The sequence below is a fragment of the Chiloscyllium plagiosum genome, chromosome 11 (genome assembly GCF_004010195.1).
Source record: "Chiloscyllium plagiosum isolate BGI_BamShark_2017 chromosome 11, ASM401019v2, whole genome shotgun sequence".
In the NCBI taxonomy this organism is placed as follows: domain Eukaryota; kingdom Metazoa; phylum Chordata; class Chondrichthyes; order Orectolobiformes; family Hemiscylliidae; genus Chiloscyllium; species Chiloscyllium plagiosum.
This window is the reverse complement of record NC_057720.1, coordinates 11,984,460-12,004,767: the sequence shown is the minus strand read 5'-3', so window position 1 is coordinate 12,004,767 and position 20,308 is coordinate 11,984,460. Positions and strand designations below refer to the sequence as shown.

The 20,308-nt window shown below is 41.9% G+C and overlaps 1 protein-coding gene across 2 annotated transcripts in view; it reads left to right on the top strand.

The window, feature by feature from the left end:
* usp33 (ubiquitin specific peptidase 33) overlaps window positions 1-20,078 on the top strand; it is a 73,684-nt gene extending 53,606 nt beyond the window's left edge. Inside the window, exons 20-23 of one of the 2 annotated variants that reach the window (XM_043698690.1) lie at window positions 378-486; window positions 10,728-10,830; window positions 14,427-14,495; window positions 17,481-20,078. In XM_043698690.1, coding sequence (XP_043554625.1) covers window positions 378-486; window positions 10,728-10,830; window positions 14,427-14,495; window positions 17,481-17,635 — 436 coding nt within the window. In that variant the 3' untranslated portion in view covers window positions 17,636-20,078. Of the gene's footprint in view, window positions 1-377; window positions 487-10,727; window positions 10,831-14,426; window positions 14,496-17,480 lie in introns of those variants that run through there. The other variant, XM_043698691.1, reaches the window with a different exon arrangement.
* The last annotated feature ends 230 nt before the right edge of the window (window positions 20,079-20,308 follow it).

Below are 20,308 nucleotides of genomic sequence, written 5' to 3'. Positions count from 1 at the left end.
TCTCCCTAACCCTTTTGCACCACAACCTGTCTTTTTCCCTAAAACTTACCTCCTTGACCAAACTCTTGGCATCTTCACTAGTATCACTTTGGCTCAGTGTTAGATTTTAATCCTTCTGTGTAGCACCTCCGAGTATTTTATAAACCTACGTTCATTTTTTAAAAGTTAACTTGACAACTAACTTGATGTTTATAGGAGCTTCTTGTGTTTTCTTATTTCCCTGGATTGCAACACTTCAAAAGTATTTCATTGGCTATAAAATACTTTAGGCTTGTTCTGAAGTTCCATTTATATTGAAGTTGGTTCTTCTTTCTTGACTTGACTTGTAGCATACAGGTTTTATGGAAATTAGAATTTCTGCTTTGCTGTCCCGACAGGTATGGAGGGGGGCCAGCAGTCAATCATCTCTACACCTGCCAAACCTGTCAGATCGAGATTGAAAAATTAGAAAAGAGAAGGAAGGTGGAACTGGAAATGTTCTTACGAGTAAGGAAACAAATGTCTTGTTCAGCATCTTAAGGTTTTGTGCTACATTTTTTCTGAAATGAGTTCACCCAAATATTGAAACCTGTAACATAGAAAAATCAAAAATAGGAGGAGGAGTGGACCAGTCAGCACCATCGTGGCTGATAATCCAACTCAGTATCCTATTTCTGCCTTTTTCCCAATAGCCTTTGATCCCTTTTAGCCCTAAGAACGATATCTAATTTGTTCTTGAAAACATTCAATGTTTTGGAAATTTTTGTTGTGGCTGATTATTTGGTTGCACTAAAACATCTTGGCTTCCATTTTATTCAAACAGTATTAGAACAAAATCAAGTTAAGTCCTTAGCATGGTTTCTGAAGATAAGTGAGGTCATTTGGGCTTCTGCAGAATTGATAGTTAAGAGTTGTTAGTGTGAGGTAGTGGCGATACTTTGGCTGTTTGGGAAGTGTAGTCTCCGGAAGGAAAAAACAGAAATAGCATTGAGATGTCATGTCGTTTCAGTGATGTTGTTATATAGGAACAATGATATTAAACTTTTCAAAGTCAGCTATCAGGTATCATTAACTAACCCGAATACCTAACGCAGAATCATTTCAACACAGAAGGAGCCCATTCAATCCATTATGGAGGCTTTGTCAAAGCTATCCAGTTTGCCTCACTCCTACGCTGTTCCCATATCTCTGCAAGATTTTGCATTAACTCTTTTGCCAGTCATTGTAAAATTGTGTCTTCTGATTACCAACCTCCTTGAGAGTGGAAAACATTTCTCCTTACTTAATCTGTCGAATCTATGCACACTTTTGAGCGCCTCTCCCCTTAGCCTTCTATACTGTGAAATTCACAATCTCAGCTTGTTTACTCTCTGCATGTATCTGCCTATCTTGCTTAAAGCTGCCTGCAATCCACATGTCAAAAGTTGAGGTGGTGAGGTTTGATTAAGCTGTAGACTTTCCTTTGTCATTGAAAATGATGGAGTTTCCATCCCAAACTACATGCCTTACTCAAACTATGAAAAATTAAATGGGTTAATTTGTTGCAGAATTAGTAATGAATCATTTTCATGGCATCATAATGGTCACAAGAACTCAGGAAGCCTGTATCTGTGTTGGTTCTCCATAAGACCAGATGAACTCGCCCCACTCCCCTGCTCTTTCCCCCCAGTCTGCAATTTTGTTACTCTTTAGGTGCTTATCCAACTCTCCTTTTTATGGAATTACTTTATACTGGAAAGCATTTGGATTGCATCCTGTCCTAACCTCTAAGTGAGTAAATAAACCATATCACATCAAACCATATCATAATTTTTTCAAAGAAAAGGTCAAGTTACACAAGTAAAAAAAAAACAAGAGATCAACTTCCCTGGAACTAAAAATGCAGTATTCAAATTGAGACATTTTGGAAGTGATGATCCGAGAGGTCAGCCACTGTAGATAAATGGGAACTCTTGCATTGTAAACTTTTTAAAAAAACTTTTCTAGTTCTTCCATGGGATACAAGTATTATTACACTTCCCGCTCCTCCGCCCTTGAGCCCCGCCCCTCCAACCACCACCAGGACAGAACCCCACTGGTCCTCACCTACCACCCCACCAATCTCCATGTACAGCACATCATCCGCCGTCACTTCCGCCACCCCCAAACAGACCCCAGCACCAAGGATATATTCCCCTCCCCTCCCCTATCAGCTTTCCGTAGAGACCACTACCTCCGCGACTCCCTTGTCAGATCCACACCCCCCACCGACCCAACCTAACCACAACAACCCGACGGTCGGAGGAGGAGCGTCTTATCTTCCGACTGGGAACCCTCCAACCACAGGGGATGAACTTGGACCTCACCAGTTTCTTCATCCCCCCTCCCCCCAACTTGTCACAGCCGAATCCCTCCAGCCCGGCACCGCCCTCCTGACCTGCAGTCTTCTTCTTGACCTCTCCGCCTCCATCCTACTCCGACCTATCACCCTCACCTTGACCTCTTTCCACCTATCACATTTCCAACGCCCCTCCTCCAAGTCCCTCCTCCCTACCTTCCAGTCTGACCTATCACCCTCACCTTGACCTCTTTCCACCTATCACATTTCCGACGCCCCTCCCCCAAGTCCCTCCTCCCTACCTTTTATCTTAGCCTGCTGGACAAACTTTCCTCATTCCTGAAGAAGGGCTTATGCCCGAAACATCGATTCTCCTGTTCCCTGGATGCTGCCTGACCCTGCTGCGCTTCTCCAGCAACACATTTTCAGCTACAAGTATTATTGGCAAGTCCAGCACTTGTTGTTCATTGCCTCATGAGCATACGATGATGAACCCCTTTCTTGAAATGCTGCAGAGCAATCTGATATGTGTACACCTACAGAGCTGTTTTGGAATGGAGTTCGAGGATTTTGCCTCAGCAATAAAGGACCAGCTGTATGGTTCCACATTGAGATGTTGTCCAGATGTCTATTTGAACTTATAAACAAAGAACCCAATAGCAAAGCTTTGTAAAAGGGTAATAAAATAACTGAATGTTGTGGTGGAACAAGTATCAAGTGCCTCAGCCATGGAACCCTGATGGCTTCCAATTTGCATGAACAGCCTTGAAGTCAGAAATCCAGTCTAAATTGGTCAAACAGCTTCTTCCCCGCAATTATTCGACTTCTTAATTGCCCTCTCAATTTTTAAATTTAATATTGATCTCTCTGTGCGCACCTTCTCTACAGTCATTTCTCATTCTGTTTTATTACCTTAATGCACTTTGAATGGTATGATCAGCCTGTACTGCTCCAAAGCAAAACTTTTCACTGTACCTAGGTACATGTGACAATAATAAATTGAATTGAATCAAATGTGTAGTCAGTGCTAACTGACTATAGGGCAGCACGGTGCCTTGGTTGTCAGCACTGCTGCCTCTCAACCCCAGGGGCCTGGGTATGATTCCAGCCATGGCTGACTGTCTGGCTGTGGAGTTTGCATGTTCTCCCTGTGTCTGTGTGGGTTTCTGCCGAGTTCTCCAGTTTTCTCCAACAGTCCAAAGATTAGGTGGATTGGCCAAGCTTAATTGCCCCATAGTGACCAGGGTTGTGCAATCTAATTGGATTAGCCTGGGGAAATGAGGGGTTATAGGGATAAGGTGGAGGGTTGGGTCTGGTAGGGATGCTCTTTTGGACGGTCGGTGCAGACTTGATGGGCTGAATGGCCTCTCTATTTGCACTGGAGGGATGCTATGAGTGCTGTGCTATGAATACAATTTGTGTTTCTCAGACCCTCAGCTTTTATTTCCAATTTTTGGTTATGGCCGTTTTTGTTTCCCACCTCACTTGGAAATTCCCACCCATGTTACTTTTTGTGCACAATGTATGAAGTTGATTGGTTTCTGTTTTATTAGATTTCATGTTTGTGCATCATTTGTGTACTTAAGTACACATGACTAATGGTTCACAGCTAACCTGGGCAAAAATAGATTAAGGATCTTACCAGTAATTTTAATAAAATTGCCCTCTCCTGTCATGTCATTTGTTTGTATTGGGAACAGTAAAAAGCAAGATAATGATTTGTATTAATATTTCAGATATGTTTTTTTTCTGAAGAAAGGTTTTCACTCCCCCTCCTGAACTAGCTATTAATAGCATGTCTGTTCTCAATTGTACCGTAGTATTTTATACGTTTTAAAAAATAATTAATTACAGGAATCCGAAAATAAATGTGCTCATTCGCAAAAATAATCTTTTAGCAGTGACATGCATGAACTTGCTTAGTTCGTTAAAAATACCATTTGCAGCTCTGTCATGAAATAGGCTTAAATCATTTTCAGGGTTGGGTATAAAAAGTTACTTCTGTCTTTCATTGAAATTGAAAAACTCGTGTTTGTTTCTATTTTGTTTTAGTCATATTGCTTCCTCAACAATCTGGTATGGTTAAACTCTACAGAACAGATGATTCTGCCTCTTGGTTTCTAGTGCAATTTGGTTTCCATTTAACTGGATAACTTATTCTCATTGAATTGTATCTAACAGTAATGCATAATTCTCCTCATGTAAGAAAATCTGTGGATCTACCAATAACTTCAATCAAGAAAAAGCAGTATCTGAGATTTTGACATTTCAAACAGCAGTCCAAGACTAAGGGATTTGTATATGATGAAATTGTTATGGCAGTGTTTTAGGGAGCTAATAGAGTTGTGTGACAATGGAGGTGTTGAATGTAGAAGAGCACCTGCTCTTCTGTAGATTACCTGCTACACTGGATCCGAAGCAGACCCTCTGCAAAAATACACTAAACTGCAACCTACCTGCTCCACAGGATCCTGGGAAGTATCACTTAACTGGAAGCAGTTTCAAGACCCCCATTCCTAGCTTACTCCAAGCAAATGTACAATCTCTGGAGCACAAGCTGGACGAATTTGGATCACAGTTCAGCTTCCAGCGTGAACTGTGGGACTACTGCGCACTCTGCTTCACAGAAACCTGGCTCAATCCATCCATTCCTGACTGTGCATTTCAGGCTGATGGTTTTTCTATCCATTGTATGGACCATACAGCGTCCTCGGGTAAGACAGAGGGTAGAGGGGTTTGCTTTTTAATCAGTAAATTGTGGTGCACGGACATTGCAACCCTGGGTAGCCATTGCTCCCCAAACCTTGAACTCCTCACCATAAAATGCCACCCCTTCTATCTGCCACAGGAATTTACCGCTGCTATACTAACTGCTGTGTACAAACCACTACAAGAAAAGGTTGAGGAAGCTCTGGATGTGTTGTACTCCACCACTAACACCCAAGGAGACGGAACACCCTGAGGCTCTGTTTATTGTAACTGGCGAATTCAATCAAGCCAATCTAAGGAAGGTGTTGCCCAAGTATCACCAGAACATTACCTGCCCCACCAAGGGCTCTAACATTTTAGACCACTGCTACACCACTGTGAAAGATGCAGACTGCTCCATCCCCCGCCGTCATTTCAGGAACTCCGACCACAATGCCGTGTTTCTTCTCCTGGCTTACAGGCAAAAACGTAAGCAGGAGACCCCCCCCCCCCCACTCCTCGTGAATACAGGTCCAGTGCTGGTCGGAGGAGGCAGAGGATCAACTCCGGTGCTGTCTGGAATCAGCTGATTAAGCTGTGTTCAAACAGTCTGCAGGTACCTTGGATGAGTACACCACCACCGTCACAGACTTTATCAGCAAGTGTGTGGAGGACTGCATACCAAGGAAGTCAATCCGGGTGTTTTTTTAGATTAGATTCCCCTACAGTGCGGAAACAGGCCCTTCAAATCCACACCATCCCTCCGAAGAGTAACCCACCCTCTGACTGATGCACATGACACTATGGGCAATTTAGCATGACGAATACACCTGACATGCATATCTTTGGACTGTGGGTGGAAACTGGAGCACCCAGAGGAAACCCATACAGACACAGTGAGAATGTGCAACCTCCACACAGACAGTTGCCCACGGCTAGAGTCGAACCTGGGTCCCTAGCGCTGTTAGGCAGCACTGCTAACCATTGAGCCACCGTGCCGCCCCAACACCCCCACCATGTTCCCCAACAGGAAACCTTGGATGAATCAGGCCAAACAGAATCTGCTAAAGGCATGAGGCCTTCAGCTCAGGAAGCCCATTCAAATATAAGGAATCCAAGCATGACCTTCGCAGAGCGATCAAGACAGCCAAGGACAAATACTGAGCCAAACTAGAGACCCAAACAGATACCCGGCGACTATGGCAAGGACTGAATGACATCACAGGGTCTAAAAAGAGACAGTGCAAGATAGCAGATGATGACACATCCCTCCTTTATTGTCTCAATGCCTTCTACGCTCATTTTGAGCAGAATTGTGGTGGACAGGTAACACCTGTTCCAACAAGTCCTGCCGAACCTATCCCAACAGTCACTGCATCAGAGGTCAGATCAGTTCTCCTTTGTGTGAATCCAAGGAAAACTATGCCACAAGAACAGAGTACCAGGCCATACACTCAGAGCATGCGCAGATCAACTGGCAAACGTCTTCTTGGACATCTTCAACCTCTCCCTGCAGCAGGCCACTGTCCCTGCCTGTTTCAAGAGGCCAACATCATCCCTGTGCCTAAGAAGGCTCATGCAACATGTCTCAATGACTACCATCCAGTGGCCCTAACTTAGGTGGTCATGAAGTGCTTTGAAAGGCTAGTCATGGCATTAATCAACTGCAGCCTCCCCACTACTCTTGACCCACTCCAATTTATCTATCAGACCAACAGATCCACGTCAAATGCCATATCACTTGCCCTTCACTCCTCCCTAGAGCATCTTGACACCAAGCTTAATTTAAAGCTATGCCCCCTTGTAATAGCTGACTCCATACGTGGACTACAGTTCAGCCTTCAACACTATTATCCCCTCAAGACTGATTACTAAACTTAGTGATCTCAGACTAAGCCACACTCTCTGCAACTGGATCCTCAGTTCGCTGACCCACAGGCCACAATCATTGAAGATTGAGGGCAATATTTTATTGCCCTCAATACTAACACTTAACACTGGAGTCCCCCAGGGGTGCGTACACAGCCCTTTACTGTACTCACTTTTACCCATGACTGTGACATCAAATACTAGACTAATGCCATTTACAAGTTCGCTGATGACGCCATCCTAGTCGTTCAAATCTCTGATGGCGACAAAACAGACTACAGATGGCAGGTGGGGAAGACCTGGAAAAATGATGCATGGAGAACAACCTAGCTCTCAATGCTGGCAAAACCAAGAAATTCATTATTGACTTTCGGTGGGATGTTACATATTCCCCCCTACGCATTAACAACACAGAGGTGGGACGAGTGGAGAGTGTCAAGCTCCTGTGTGTGGTCAATCACAACCATCTTTCTTGGACTCTTCATGTGGACGCACTTGTTACAAAGGCCAAACAACATCTCTTCTTCCTCAGGCAGCTGAGGAAATTTGGCATGATGGCGAATACCCTTGCCAATTTTTATAGGTGAGCCATCAGGAGCATTCTGTCTGGATGTATCACTACCTGGTATGGCAACTGTACCATTCAAGGTCGGACACGGTTACAGAGAGTGGTGAACTTGGCCCAGGCAATCACAAAGGCCAACCTCCCATCTATAGAATCTACCTACAGACCCACTGTCAAGGAAAGGCCGCCAGCATTCTGAAAGATCCATCCCACCCTGGCCATATTTTTCCACAACCTCTACCATCGGGGAGAAGGTACAGAACCCTGAACGCACACACCAGCTGGTTTCACAACAGTTTCTACCCTACTATTGTTAGAATACTGAATGGACTGTCAAACTCTTAACATTCGCCTGTACCTGTGTTTTTGTTTTTGCCGCTGTTTACCTATTATTTACTTATCTTTGCTACTTAACTCTGTGACCTGTCTGTGTTGCTCACAAGACAAAGCTTTTCACTGTGCCTCAGTACACGTGACAATAAATTCAATTCAATGAGGAATCTGGCTAAAATAAAAACAATATTGTAAAACTTCAGATCTGACAGCATCTGTGGAGAGAGAGAAACATTAACTTGTTTCGAGTCCGTTGTGACACTTTTTTGGAATCTACAGTTCTGAAGAGGAATTATGCAGGACTTGAAAGATTGACTGTTTCTCTCTCCACCCATGCTCCTGGTTACACAAATACGTAGGAAGGCAAATGGTGAGTGTGACAGAGTCTGCAAAGGGATCGAAACAGGTTAAGCAAGTAGGGAAGAAATTTAGCAGATGGAATTATAATGTGTGAAAATGTGAGATTGTGCATTTTGGGAGGAAGATCAGAGGAGCTAAATATTATTTAAATGGAGAAGACTGCAGAAAGCTACTAAACAGAGAGATTTGTCCTTGTGAATGAATCACAGCGAGCATTTAAATTTAATGGGTAATGGGGGGGGTGGGGGCAAATAAAATGTGGCTTTTATTTCAAAGGGAATAGAATATAAAAGCAGAGAAATTTTACAGTTGTCAGTGACAACTGGAATACTGTGATCAGTCATGGGCCCCTTTAATCTAAGGAAACATTAGCGTTGGAGGAATCTAGAGAAGGTTCATTGGGCTGATAAAAGAAACAGTGGTTTTTAGAGGGAATGTTGAGTAGTTTGGGCCTATACTCATTGAAATTTAGGGAATGAGAGATGACCTTATTAAGACATTCAGGCTTCTTAAGGGAGTTGACAGGGTAAATGCAGAGCGATTGTTTCCCCTTTTGGAAGAGGGGAAGGCCAAGTGGGCGTAATCTCAGAATAAAGGGTCATACATTTTCAAACAGATGAAGAATTTCTTTTCTGCGAGTAGTGAATCTATGCATTATTTTTTTCCTATGGGCATCTGTTAAAGTCAGCGTGTTGAGTATATTCAAGATTTTTGATCAGTAAGGAAATCAAGGGTTATGGGAAATAGGAAAGTGGAGTTGAAGACTATCATCAGTTGTCATCTCATTGAATGATGGAGCAGACTCATTCGGCTGAATGGCCTACTTCTCCTGCTGTGTCTAATGGGCTTTTGGACTTGTTGAGTTACTGACTTGTTCCGGCACTACTTTTCATTTCGGGTTTTCAGCATCCACAGTATTTTGCATTTATTTGTGGGAAATTGGTCTGCTGGGTTTTGGGCAAATCAAAATTTGTGACGGTTGGGAATCTTTTGCGTGAGGGAAAATGCTGCTGAACGCATTGTGGGTGAACTGATCAGTAAATAGAGTGGTTCAAAAAGGTTATTCAACATTTTTCACAGAACAATTAGTAATGGGTAATGAATCCTGACTTTGCCGGAGGTGTCCACAGAGCATGATATTTTTAAAGTCTTGAAATTGCTGAAGCATTAGAATAAGATATGTTGCCATAAAACTGTAGCATACTTGTCTGTTAAACTGAAGTGTAGATTTGATATTTTTGATTTTGCTGAAACTTTTTGTCTTGATGTCAAAGCTTTTTTGTCTTGCACTCAGTAGGACCAACTCAAGATTGCCAAATTTCAGCAATCCTGAGCACACTAATAGCTGTTTAAGATAATCAGTAATGCCACTCGTTTACACACTCTGGAAGCAACATGCATTCATATGCAGGGCCTGCTCTCTGCAACAAAAATAATGTATTCCAATCTTGAACATTTTTTTTCAGTTTGCAAGGTGAGCCGCTTGGTTTCTCCAAAGCAACGCCTATGCCAATCAGAGTCAATTTGGCAACCCTTCAGAGCCTTTTTTCTGTTGTGATATAAATTCTGGGAGTTTGGCATTTTTCCATTCGTCTCGATGGGTTCAGAACAAAACCTTCAGCAACTTGTTTCTCTTCTCGACAATCTTCATTTTTTACACGAGCTAGCCACTGTTTGTTTATTTTTGATTTTCCCCATTTTAACAGTAACTTCTATCCACCTTGGGTTATATTACCTCACTCTATCCAACAATCCAATTTTAACATTATCATTTTGAATTTCTTCTGTAGCCTCTCCACTATTGTGTCTAAACAACTCTCCCCAGCTTTGCATCCTGCACTCTGATCTGTCACTTGATTCCAATGCACACTTGACTTTTTGTTTATTGCTGCATCCTCCGAATCTGAATTCTCCCCCAAAATATCTGTTTAATTTGTCTTTTCTCCCCTCCATTCTTGTTTTTCACTTTGCTCCATAATACACTGTGCCACAGTGAGTTGCGTCATTTCGACTTATTATCCTCTTGTTTCTCTGTTCTCCATTTCTAGGAAGTAATTCAGGCAGGCAAGCATAAGAAATACGATGTGGCATTTTACATGCTACTTGCACACATGTACATAGACAGCTGGAGGCAGAGCTGTCTATATCTTAGTCAGAAGGCAGTTGATTCACTTCTTGTTCCAGGGAACTGAGTGCGTATTCGAAGTGAACACAGCAGAGCATGTGCACATGAGATGTCATGTTTTCTGCTGTCGGGTAAACTAGGATCACATGGAATTATTTCACAAGAGAGGTATTCTCCATTCTGGCCAACAATTACCCCTCATTCAACATAATTCAAAGCCATTTAACTGATCAGATTATATTACTCTTTGTGGGGCCTTGCTGTGTGCAAATTGACTACAGATTTTCCTACATTAGTTAAATGACAACAGGTATTTATAAAAATATTTAATTGGCTATCGATTAGGACATCCTCAAGTCATAAATGAAACTGTTCTATCTTTTTAATAAATTAACGCTTATTCATTCACATTGTTATTGCATTATTTGCATTTGGCAAGTTTGTGAAGTGCGACAGATAAAGTAATTGAAACTTTGTTTCTTTTAATAAAGCTAAACAAAGCCTTCCAGGAAGAAGAATCACCTTCTGTTATCTACTGTATTAGCATGCATTGGTTTAGAGAATGGGAAGGATTTGTCAAAGGCAAGGAAAATGGTATGTAAACTATAATATAGTAAGCATGTAATATTGACTAACATTGGTTATTTTGGCAGTTGTCTTAATTTGTAATCCAGAAATGTTTTTTTAAACTCCTGTTTGCTTTCCAAGTAGATGATGCTTTGAGAATAACTTGGCATTAGATTATATAAATACAGGAGCGGAAACAAAAATATCTCCTCTGGCCTGGGCTCTAACGCAGCTCGTTTTTAGCATCCATTTTAGATATATTGGTGCAGTTAAATATTTGATCTATCCATTCTTCAGAGCCTTTAGTTTGGTTCAGGTTTAATGTTCAGACCATCTCCATCAGTGCTTCCTCAGAATTGAGGATGACATCTCTCAGGCAAGATGTGACCTCAGATTAGAGAGGAGCCCAGTTTTGGATCCACAATTTGTTTTTTGAAAGTAGGGAAATGAAATTTGCAGTCCCAGGTTGGCTTCCTTCGCCAATCTCTGTCTCTTTGCTGCCATTCCACAGTCAAGTCACTGAGCGTTTTCATGGCTTAAAGCCTCGATGGATGAAGACAAGTTGCGCTGAGCAGTCAGCGGCTTTTTCCTCTCAATCAGTCCTATCTCTTTAGGGCAACTTGAAGCCTATCCTTGTATCTTTTCCTTTGGATAATGAGTGTTGAGTGTTGACCTGTGAAGAGCTGGAAGAAGAGAACCTGCCAAGGAAGGCAGTTTTCACGCATCTGTTAGCAATGGTCCATCCATCGGAACTGTTTTTTTTAAGAGCAGGGTTTAAATCTGCTAGACCATACCTTCAGGGAGGATTACAAACTGCCTTGCAAGAACTGTGACAAACAGGCAAAAGACTAGGCACCAGGATACACGAACATCAACTAGCCACAAAACGACATGACCCCCCTCTCATTAGGAAGGACACTACTTCGACTGGCACAACACATTGTCCTCGGACAAGCCAAAGAGAGACACACACGAGAATTCCTAAAAGCATGGCACTCCAACCAGGTCTCTATCAACAAACACATTGACTTGGATCCCATTTACCACCCCCTGAGAAAAAGAACAGGAAATAACATCACCAACCCAAGGAAACCTAAACACATAAATAAGAAGTGGGACATACCACCAGTGCTTCACCGGAGGCTCACTGATGATGTTACCTAGTATGGTGATGAAACGTCCGAAAACGAACCTTCCAGCTCAGTGAGCAAACTTCTATCTAGAGCATGGTCTTATGGCCCAGGGCCTTTGACCTCCAAAGATCCCTGTTGTCAAATGCTTGCCACAAACTCAAGGTAGTGCTGGCACAGTTGACCTGGTCTTGGATTTCTTCAATGGTAGCGGTCCCTTTCGGAGAAGTAGCTGTTGAGATCGGGAAATGTTTCACCTACTCCAGGGCCCAGCTAAGGTGGTGTAAGTGATTCTCTCCTGGCCTTGGAGAGCTTAATGGAGGACCTTTTTAGCTATGTTGAAGGGCAGGCCAGGTATCATGTGCAAGGTGTTGAAAAGTTTGAGCAAACTTGGCAGGTCCTGTGTGAAGTGAGTCATCATGCTCCAATATCTGTAAACTGAAGGTTGCACATGTCCATGGTGGACAGGCGTCCTGTTTCTGCCTGGAAGTGACCAGAAGTTGAAGAGCTTCCCATTTGGAAACTTTGGATGCTGACGCTGAGGCTGAGTGGTCACCTCGGATGAGGTGAATTAAAACACTCAATAAAATAAGATGGGAGCTATTTATGTAACCTTCTTTTGAACCTGGTCTGGATGTAAAAGGTGTCAGTTTCTGATCCTCCATTCAGGATAGCAGCAGTCATGTTGTCATGCAAACATCTCTAGTTGGCTGTTGAAGTTCATCACCATCCTAAGGCAGGAGGCAAATTCTAGGCCTTCATGATATAGAAAACATAAAGTGCTTCAGTCAGGGCAGTCAAGGTGAGGAACAATTCTAGATTTTGCTCGCAATGTTTTTCTTGGATTTGCGTCGCTGTGAAGACCCATGTCTACAGTTCTCCAGGATGGCCGGAAGGTATGCTGGGTTTCTGGATAAAATTCAGCATCCAGACAGGAGACTGGCCAGGATTTTACCCTTGATGGATTTATGTATCTGGTCTGACAGGGCTATCATGTGTTGAAGTTGCAATCCAAGCATTTTGCAAAGTTTTCAGTGCAGAAATGGTCAATGCCAGTGTTTATACTGTACAGTAACCACTCCCATCTCTCTTGTTTTAACTTTATTAATGTATCTGTGTGTTCCTTTCTTCCTCGCTGTTATCTAACTTCTCCATAATGCATCTGTGATATTGACCTGAGCTACTCCTTGTGATAATGAATTCTGCATTCTCATCACTTCAGGGTTTTCCTGAATTCCCTGCTGGATTTATTAATGACTGCCTTACATTTATAACCCCCTAGTTCTGGAGAATCCCCTGCAAGTGTAACCATCTGCCCTGCGTATATTCTACCAACCTCTTTCATAAATCTTCAAATCCTCTTATTAGGCCACTCCTCAGTCCTCCGTTTCCTAGACCCTGTTTAACCTTTACAGAATGGTATTTCCCCTTAGTTCTGTTATCATGTTTCGGAAATCTCTCTTGCATCTTCTGCACTCCCTCTCTACATTCTTTCTATAAAACATAGGCTAGGCTATATTGTATCCAATCTGTACCAAATTGGATTAATGAGAGATTTCATTCAAGGGCTATAATGCAGAGCAACGATAGTTGCAAGTTGAAATAATCATGTTAATTGGTAAGCCTGTGTTCTAAATGTCTATATGCTCCAGAAATTTCCTTTTAAATATTTTCATGTTGTCGGTGTTTATTTCCTGACCTGTGTTGAAAGCCAGACTTGCCGCAGCATTCACACACTCAATATGTTTATTCTCAAGGGCTCAACTTTGCCACTTATTGCATCTGGCTTCTCTGCACAGTACAACTTTTGATTTTTGAAAAAATACTTAATGTCCCCTTTGCTGTTTTATCTCATCTCTGTTTACTTTCAACCTGCTCCTCAGACTTTGGACTGCAGTTTCTCAATTTACTACCGAAGTATTTCCTGGCAGAAATACTATCTCTCAAACTAACGTACTAAACACAAGGAAGTTGTTTGTTATCCTGAGTTTAGTGCCTTGCAGTTCTTCTAACAGAAGATGTGTTTTATAAGTTCATGTGGAGCAAATGTTTTGAAGTATTATTTGGAATTGTGAAATCATGTAAGCTAAAAGTAACATAACTGCTTTATAAATTAAACCAGATTGATTTGTGATATGTCATGAAGTGTAAATTTACCAATTTTGTGAGTTACTACAAGTATGATTTTTTTTCAAAAATTTAGGTATTTGCAGTTTCAGGTTTCATTTAATTCTAACCAGACTTGTTTTGAATCATAGTTGGGCATCATAGATCTAGTGGAGGCTAGTCCTTTTGTGGTTTTCTATTTCAAGACAAAAATTATTATCTCACTTCATATGAGAAAAAGCAACGTGTTGTTTACAAAATACATTTATAGTGGTAGATAAACCTGTCTTGCACCATTTCTATAAATGGCCAGTTAATAAGTGATTATGCATAACTTCAAAGGGTCTTCTCTGATTTAATACACTTTTATTATTTTCATGTCTTTAGAGCCTCCTGGTCCAATTGATAATGCCAAGATAGCTATTGGCAAAAGCAACCACATGTCTTTAAAACAAGGTAGGACTCGTTTTTTTTATTTTGCACAGATTGTTCTTAATAAAACTAAAAGTGATCGATGTTATTTCTACTTTGTGTTGACCTTTGACATATGTGAGGTAGTGTGTGTAGGTTTGGTCTCTGTTAAGAAATGAATAAAAAGGGATTAGAGAAAGTACAAAGCTTTGGAAATGTTGAAAGATTTGAGGTTGTTATCCCGAGAAAAGGGAAAGTTGAGTGGTGACCTAATAATAAAGGCCTTAAACATAATGGTGTTTACTGGATTAGATATGAAGAAAATGTGTCCAGGTTGTGGTAGTCCAAAACTGGAAGCTATAAATACATAATGGAGAAAGAGGTAGAAGGAAGGAGGGTTTTAGACTCGCGGATAAGTGAAGGTTGACCCTGAAAATGATTAAATTGAGCACTCAAAGGAGATGGGCTAAGAGACCTATTTCAGTATTGTAAATTCTATATGGGTAGCTTTCCTGAATTGATTATCAAGGAAAATTATTCCAGACCTGAAGTTTCGTCTGACGATCTCCACACATATCTTCAACTGCAGTTTCATATTTGAAGAATCTTGGAGGCATTATTGGGATCAAATGCAATATCTACTCTTAATCATTAGTACAATGACCGAAGGTGTCATCAACAGTGCTGTCAAGCAGCATTTGCTCAGTGATGCCCAGTGTGGGTTTAACCGGGGCAGTCAGCTCTTGACCTCAATAAAATCTTGGTTCAAACTTGGAAAAAAGTCTTGGGAAAAGAGTTGGTCAGGTGACAGTGACTGCCATTGACATCTATGCCTTATTTTACTCTGTGTGGGATTAAGGAGCCTCAGCAAAACTGGAGTTGACGTAATTGGGGAATACTGTTTATAGCCTTACATGGTACAAAAGAAGATGGTGCGTTGTTGGAAATTTGTCATGAGTTCTAGGACATCTCTGGGAGTCCCTCAGGGTAGTGTCCTAGGCCCAACTACCTTCAGCTGCTTCATCAACCTTACTTCCATCGTAAGGTCAGTGATTGTATAATTTTCCACACCATTCGCAACTTCTTGTACTGAAGCTGTTGATGTCCAAATCTCTATAATATCCAGGCTTGGGCTGAAAAGTGGCAAGTAATATTTGTCCCCCATCAAATGGCAGGCAATGACCATTTCTAACAAAGAATCTAGCCATTGTCCTTTGCCATTCAATTGTGTTACTATCACTGAATCTCCTACCATCAAATCCTGGGAGTTACCATTGGCCAGAAACTGAACTGGACTAGCCTTCACCAAGGACATGCAGGTCCTGGGACCCTCAATCACCAAACCACTCGACGCTTGGATGAAGAACACCTCCTCTTCTGCCTTGGGACCATCCAACCACATGGAATCAATGTAGATTTCACCAATTCCTCATCCCACTCAGCTCGCTTGGCCCACAAGCCTCATTCCTGATGAAGGGCTTTTTTCCGAAACGTTGATTCTCCTGCTACTCTGATGCTGCCTGACCTGCGCTTTTCCAGCGCCACACTCTCCACTCTGGTCTCCAGCATCTGCAGTCCTCATTTTCTCCTAGCCATATAAATACAGTGGTTACAGGATCAGTTTAGGAATCCTGCAGTTAATATTCTCACCGCTCGGACTCCAAAGCCTGTCCGTCAGGAGTGCAGCTCCAAGCAGCTTTACAGCATCCAGAACAAAGCAGCCTGCTCGACTAGTGCCACATCTTTAAACATCTGCTCCCTCCCTGCACTGATGTTCAGTTAGCAGCACTGTACTATCTCCAAGAAGTCCCCTGTATCCGCGGGGATACGTTCCAAGACCTACCGTAGATGATGGTAGCGGACCCGTTCAGCAGCCCCCTGGTTCTGGAATGTTCCATGTAATATATTCAGGCCGCGGTAACCAGACCCGCAGATATGGCGGTTGCCCTGTACTGTACAAATTTATCAAAATTCCTTAGCACTTTCCATACCATGACCACTTCCATCTAGATAGTGCAACAGGTACCATGATTGATAAGTTCCCCTCACCTTTCTAGCAGGGAAATATATTGCCATTCCTGCTGTGTCTCTGGGTCACAACCCTGGAATTCACTCCCTAATGGCATTGTGGATTTATATACAGCACATACATGCACTGCAGCGGTTCAAGAAGGCAGCTCACCACCACCTTCTCAAGGGCAAACCAGGCAATAAAAGGCCAGCAGCCAGAGATGCCCATATCCTATAAAGTGAATTTAAAAAAAAAAAAAGACCTGAAGTCATGGCCGTGAGTTATATGTATGTATTCAGCATATTATAAAATATCCAAACCTTGCTCTTTTAACTCTGAGCCAACTGTTAAATAAATCCATTTAGTGTTATAGGGAGGGGACACAAAATAGTGCTGATACTGTTCTGAGAGTTAATATTAAGTGACTTTGAATACACAATATGACAGTCAGCAAGCTTGTGGTGGTACTTCATATTTGTCTAAAGTCCAAGGCAGTCAAGAAAAACAAGCTTGTATTTACATAGTGTTTCTTTTTTGTAATCTCCGTTGAAACATTTTGCAACCAATGCCATGCTTAAAGCATCGTCATTATATGGTATGAGGTTTGCACATGCATTGCAAATATGGAAGTTATTTAAGAAGTAAGCCTCTCAAGGAGTCTTTATTTATCTGAATATCTGTGATATGAGCCTCAGAGAGTCAGAGGTCTGCAGTCCAGGAAAAAAAGGCCCTTTGGCTCATCAAGTCTGTGCCAATCAAAAACAACCACCTCACTATTCTAGTGCAGTACCCAGGCAAATTATCTGCAGTGAGTCCAGAACAGTGGACCGACCAACTAGGCCATGTGAAGGATTTGATTGTCCAGTCTCATCCTGTCCTAGTGAACACTAGGAATCTTGAAAACATTTTGGGTTATTTTATTTGGGTGGGTGCCTTTTACTAGATTAGCAGTCCTGTGTGGTGTTAAAGGGAATCTTGTGTTCTGATACTAAGTCATGTTTCATTAATTTCTTATCCAGGAGCTGATTCCGGCCAGATCTCAGAAGAGACCTGGTACTACTTTTGCACAATTTATGGAGGGGGCCCAGAGATCACCCTGCGGCAGAATGTAAGCCATCCTGATACATCGTGTGTTGAAGAGAAAGTAGAGGTCGAAATCCGTCCGGTGCAATAATGTCAAAGGAAATATTTTAAAGTACTACAACTGTGATGAATTATGCTGGATTCTAAGCATTCCAGGGTGTGATATATTTTTTTTTTGAAAAACAATTTCTGCAGTGGCATTAATGATTTGTGTTTTAGGGACAATCAAACCCTGTTATGTAAAATTGTTTGACATAGGTTTTTGGTTTGTCTGACAAACTGTCCTGAAAGGTTGGAGGTGTTTTCTCGTGGTATGTGATGTAGCTTTGATCTGTGATAGGCCCACACACTAAAAGTGTACTAGTGTGAAATGGGTTGCTAATATTAAGTTGACTCAGGAAAGCACTGATATCTTTTTGTTTGCACTGTACTGTAGATGAAAATTCAAAGATTTCACAACTGTTGACCATGCTACTGTAAGCTGTTAAAGGAATATTCTCAGGAGAGCTTGCAAAAATTGAAGCTAAATGCAATGAGGAGGACAGGCTAACCAGCAGTATTGTGTTCAGCTATATTAGAAGCAATAGAGAAAGCCATTGCATGGGTGCCAGCACTAACTGTTTGACATCAGTTAATTTCTAATCCTCTTCTTATTTTACTACGTTTTTAAAATGTTTGTTTTCTGTTTTCAATATTGCTACATCAGTAGCCACTTGTAATAAACACTCCCTGTTTTCTGGAGAAAATTTCTTCTCTAATCTGAATTCTGTGCTCACTTTACAAATTTGAAAACGAATAGAAATCACCTTTCATCGTTTACTATGCTTTCACAATATTGAAAAGCTTCTGTTCTAGCAATTATCTGAAAATATGCTGATTCGCCTCAGTTGGGAATACTCCAACCTCTTGAGTCAGTAGGTTGTGGGTTCAAACCCTATCTACAGATGTGAACACCTAATCAGGGCCGGGATTGACTGAATTGCTGCATTGTTGGAGGTGCCATCAGGCTCCTTCTTTGTCACTGTTCTCTGCTGGCTATCCAGTGTATAACTGAGCACTTTAAGGTATTGTCAACTGAATAGAATGGTTACAGCACAGGAGCCCGTTTGCCCAGCTGAGCCCCTTTTGCACACTGAGTAATTTAGCCAGTTCCAGTTCCACTTCCCCTCCTTATCCTGTTGACATATAATTATTTTTCTCCTTACAGATGCTCATCCAGTTCTGTATTGAAAACCACAATTAAATCTGCCACCTTCACCTTACTTTATGAATTTCATAACATTGTTTAAAGCATTGGAAGTATTTTCTCCCGCAGCGTGCTGCCTTTCATTCATCTACAATTCACCATAAAACCATGTCCTCTGTTTCTTGACCCTTCTGCCAATGGGAACATGATAGGCGACAGTAAATGTCATTGACAGTAAGGTACTATTTGACCAAGTATGACATCAAAGAATGATGGTTGTGGTTATTGAGCAGTGACCCTCTCAGACCCAGATCACGAGTGCGAGTTTTCTCAGGATGCATGTCCTCGGCCCAACCATGTTCAGTTTCTTAATCAATTTCCTTTCCTCCATTATAAGTTCAGAAGATTGGATGTTCAGTATATATTGTAACATCTGTCACTTGAAGTGCCATAACACACAGGCTATGGGCCCTATGCTGGAAAATGAGTAGACAGGTGCTTAATGACCAATGCAGATATAATGGGCCGAAAGGCCTCTTTCTGTGCACTAAGGTTATGACATCCAATACTGACAGCAGTAAGTGCCTGCATGCATGCCACAAGGCCTGGACAACATTCAGTTTTGGGCTGTTAAGTGGCAAGTAACATTTGTAAAATGCAATGCTCATCTCCAACAGAAGAGAATCTAACTATCACCCCTTGACGTTCAATGGCAGTACAATATCTTGACCAGAAACTGAACTCGACCAGCCATGTAAATACTGTAGCTACAGGAGTAGGTCAGCAGTTGGGAATTCTATGGTGAACAATTTGACTCCTGACTCCCATCTGTCTACCATCTGAAAGGTACAAGTCAGAACAGTGATGAAATACTCTCCAACATAAATAGAAATTGCTGGAAAAACTCAGCAGGTCTGGCAGTATCTGTGGAGAAATTGGGTCCAGTAACCCTTCAGAACTGAAATATTCTCCAGTTATCTTGATAAGTACAACTCCAACAACATTTAGGCTTGTCACCTCTCGGAACAAAGATGTCATTCAAAAAGAAGCCACCACTCGATCTACTAAAACACACGCGAATGGTGCACCATAAGCAGCAGTGAGTATCATCTCCAAGATTAACGGCACTAACTCTAGAAGGCTCGTTCAGCACCTTCCAAACCTGTGACCTCTGCCACCTCACAATAAAGATAGCAGATGCATAGGAACACTAACAACTGAAATGCTCCCTCCAAAGTAGCACAGCATCCTGACCTGTAACTGTATTGATGTTCTTTGCTTTTGTACTCTGTGCTTAAAAATGTGTTGCTGGAAAAGCGCAGCAGGTCAGGCATAAGCCCTTCCCGAAACGTCTATTCTCCTGCTTCTTTGATGCTGCCTGACTTGCTGCGCTTTTCCAGCAACACATCTTTAAGCTCTGATCTCCAGCATCTGCAGTCCTCACTTTCTCCTAGTTGATTTTGTACTCTGTGCCATGATTTTAAAGCCCAGCATTTTTAATCCATTTTTTAAACCTGTTCTTCTTCAGTGATTCATGCACGTGTACCCCATGCGCCTCTTTCTACATTGCGTTTTGAA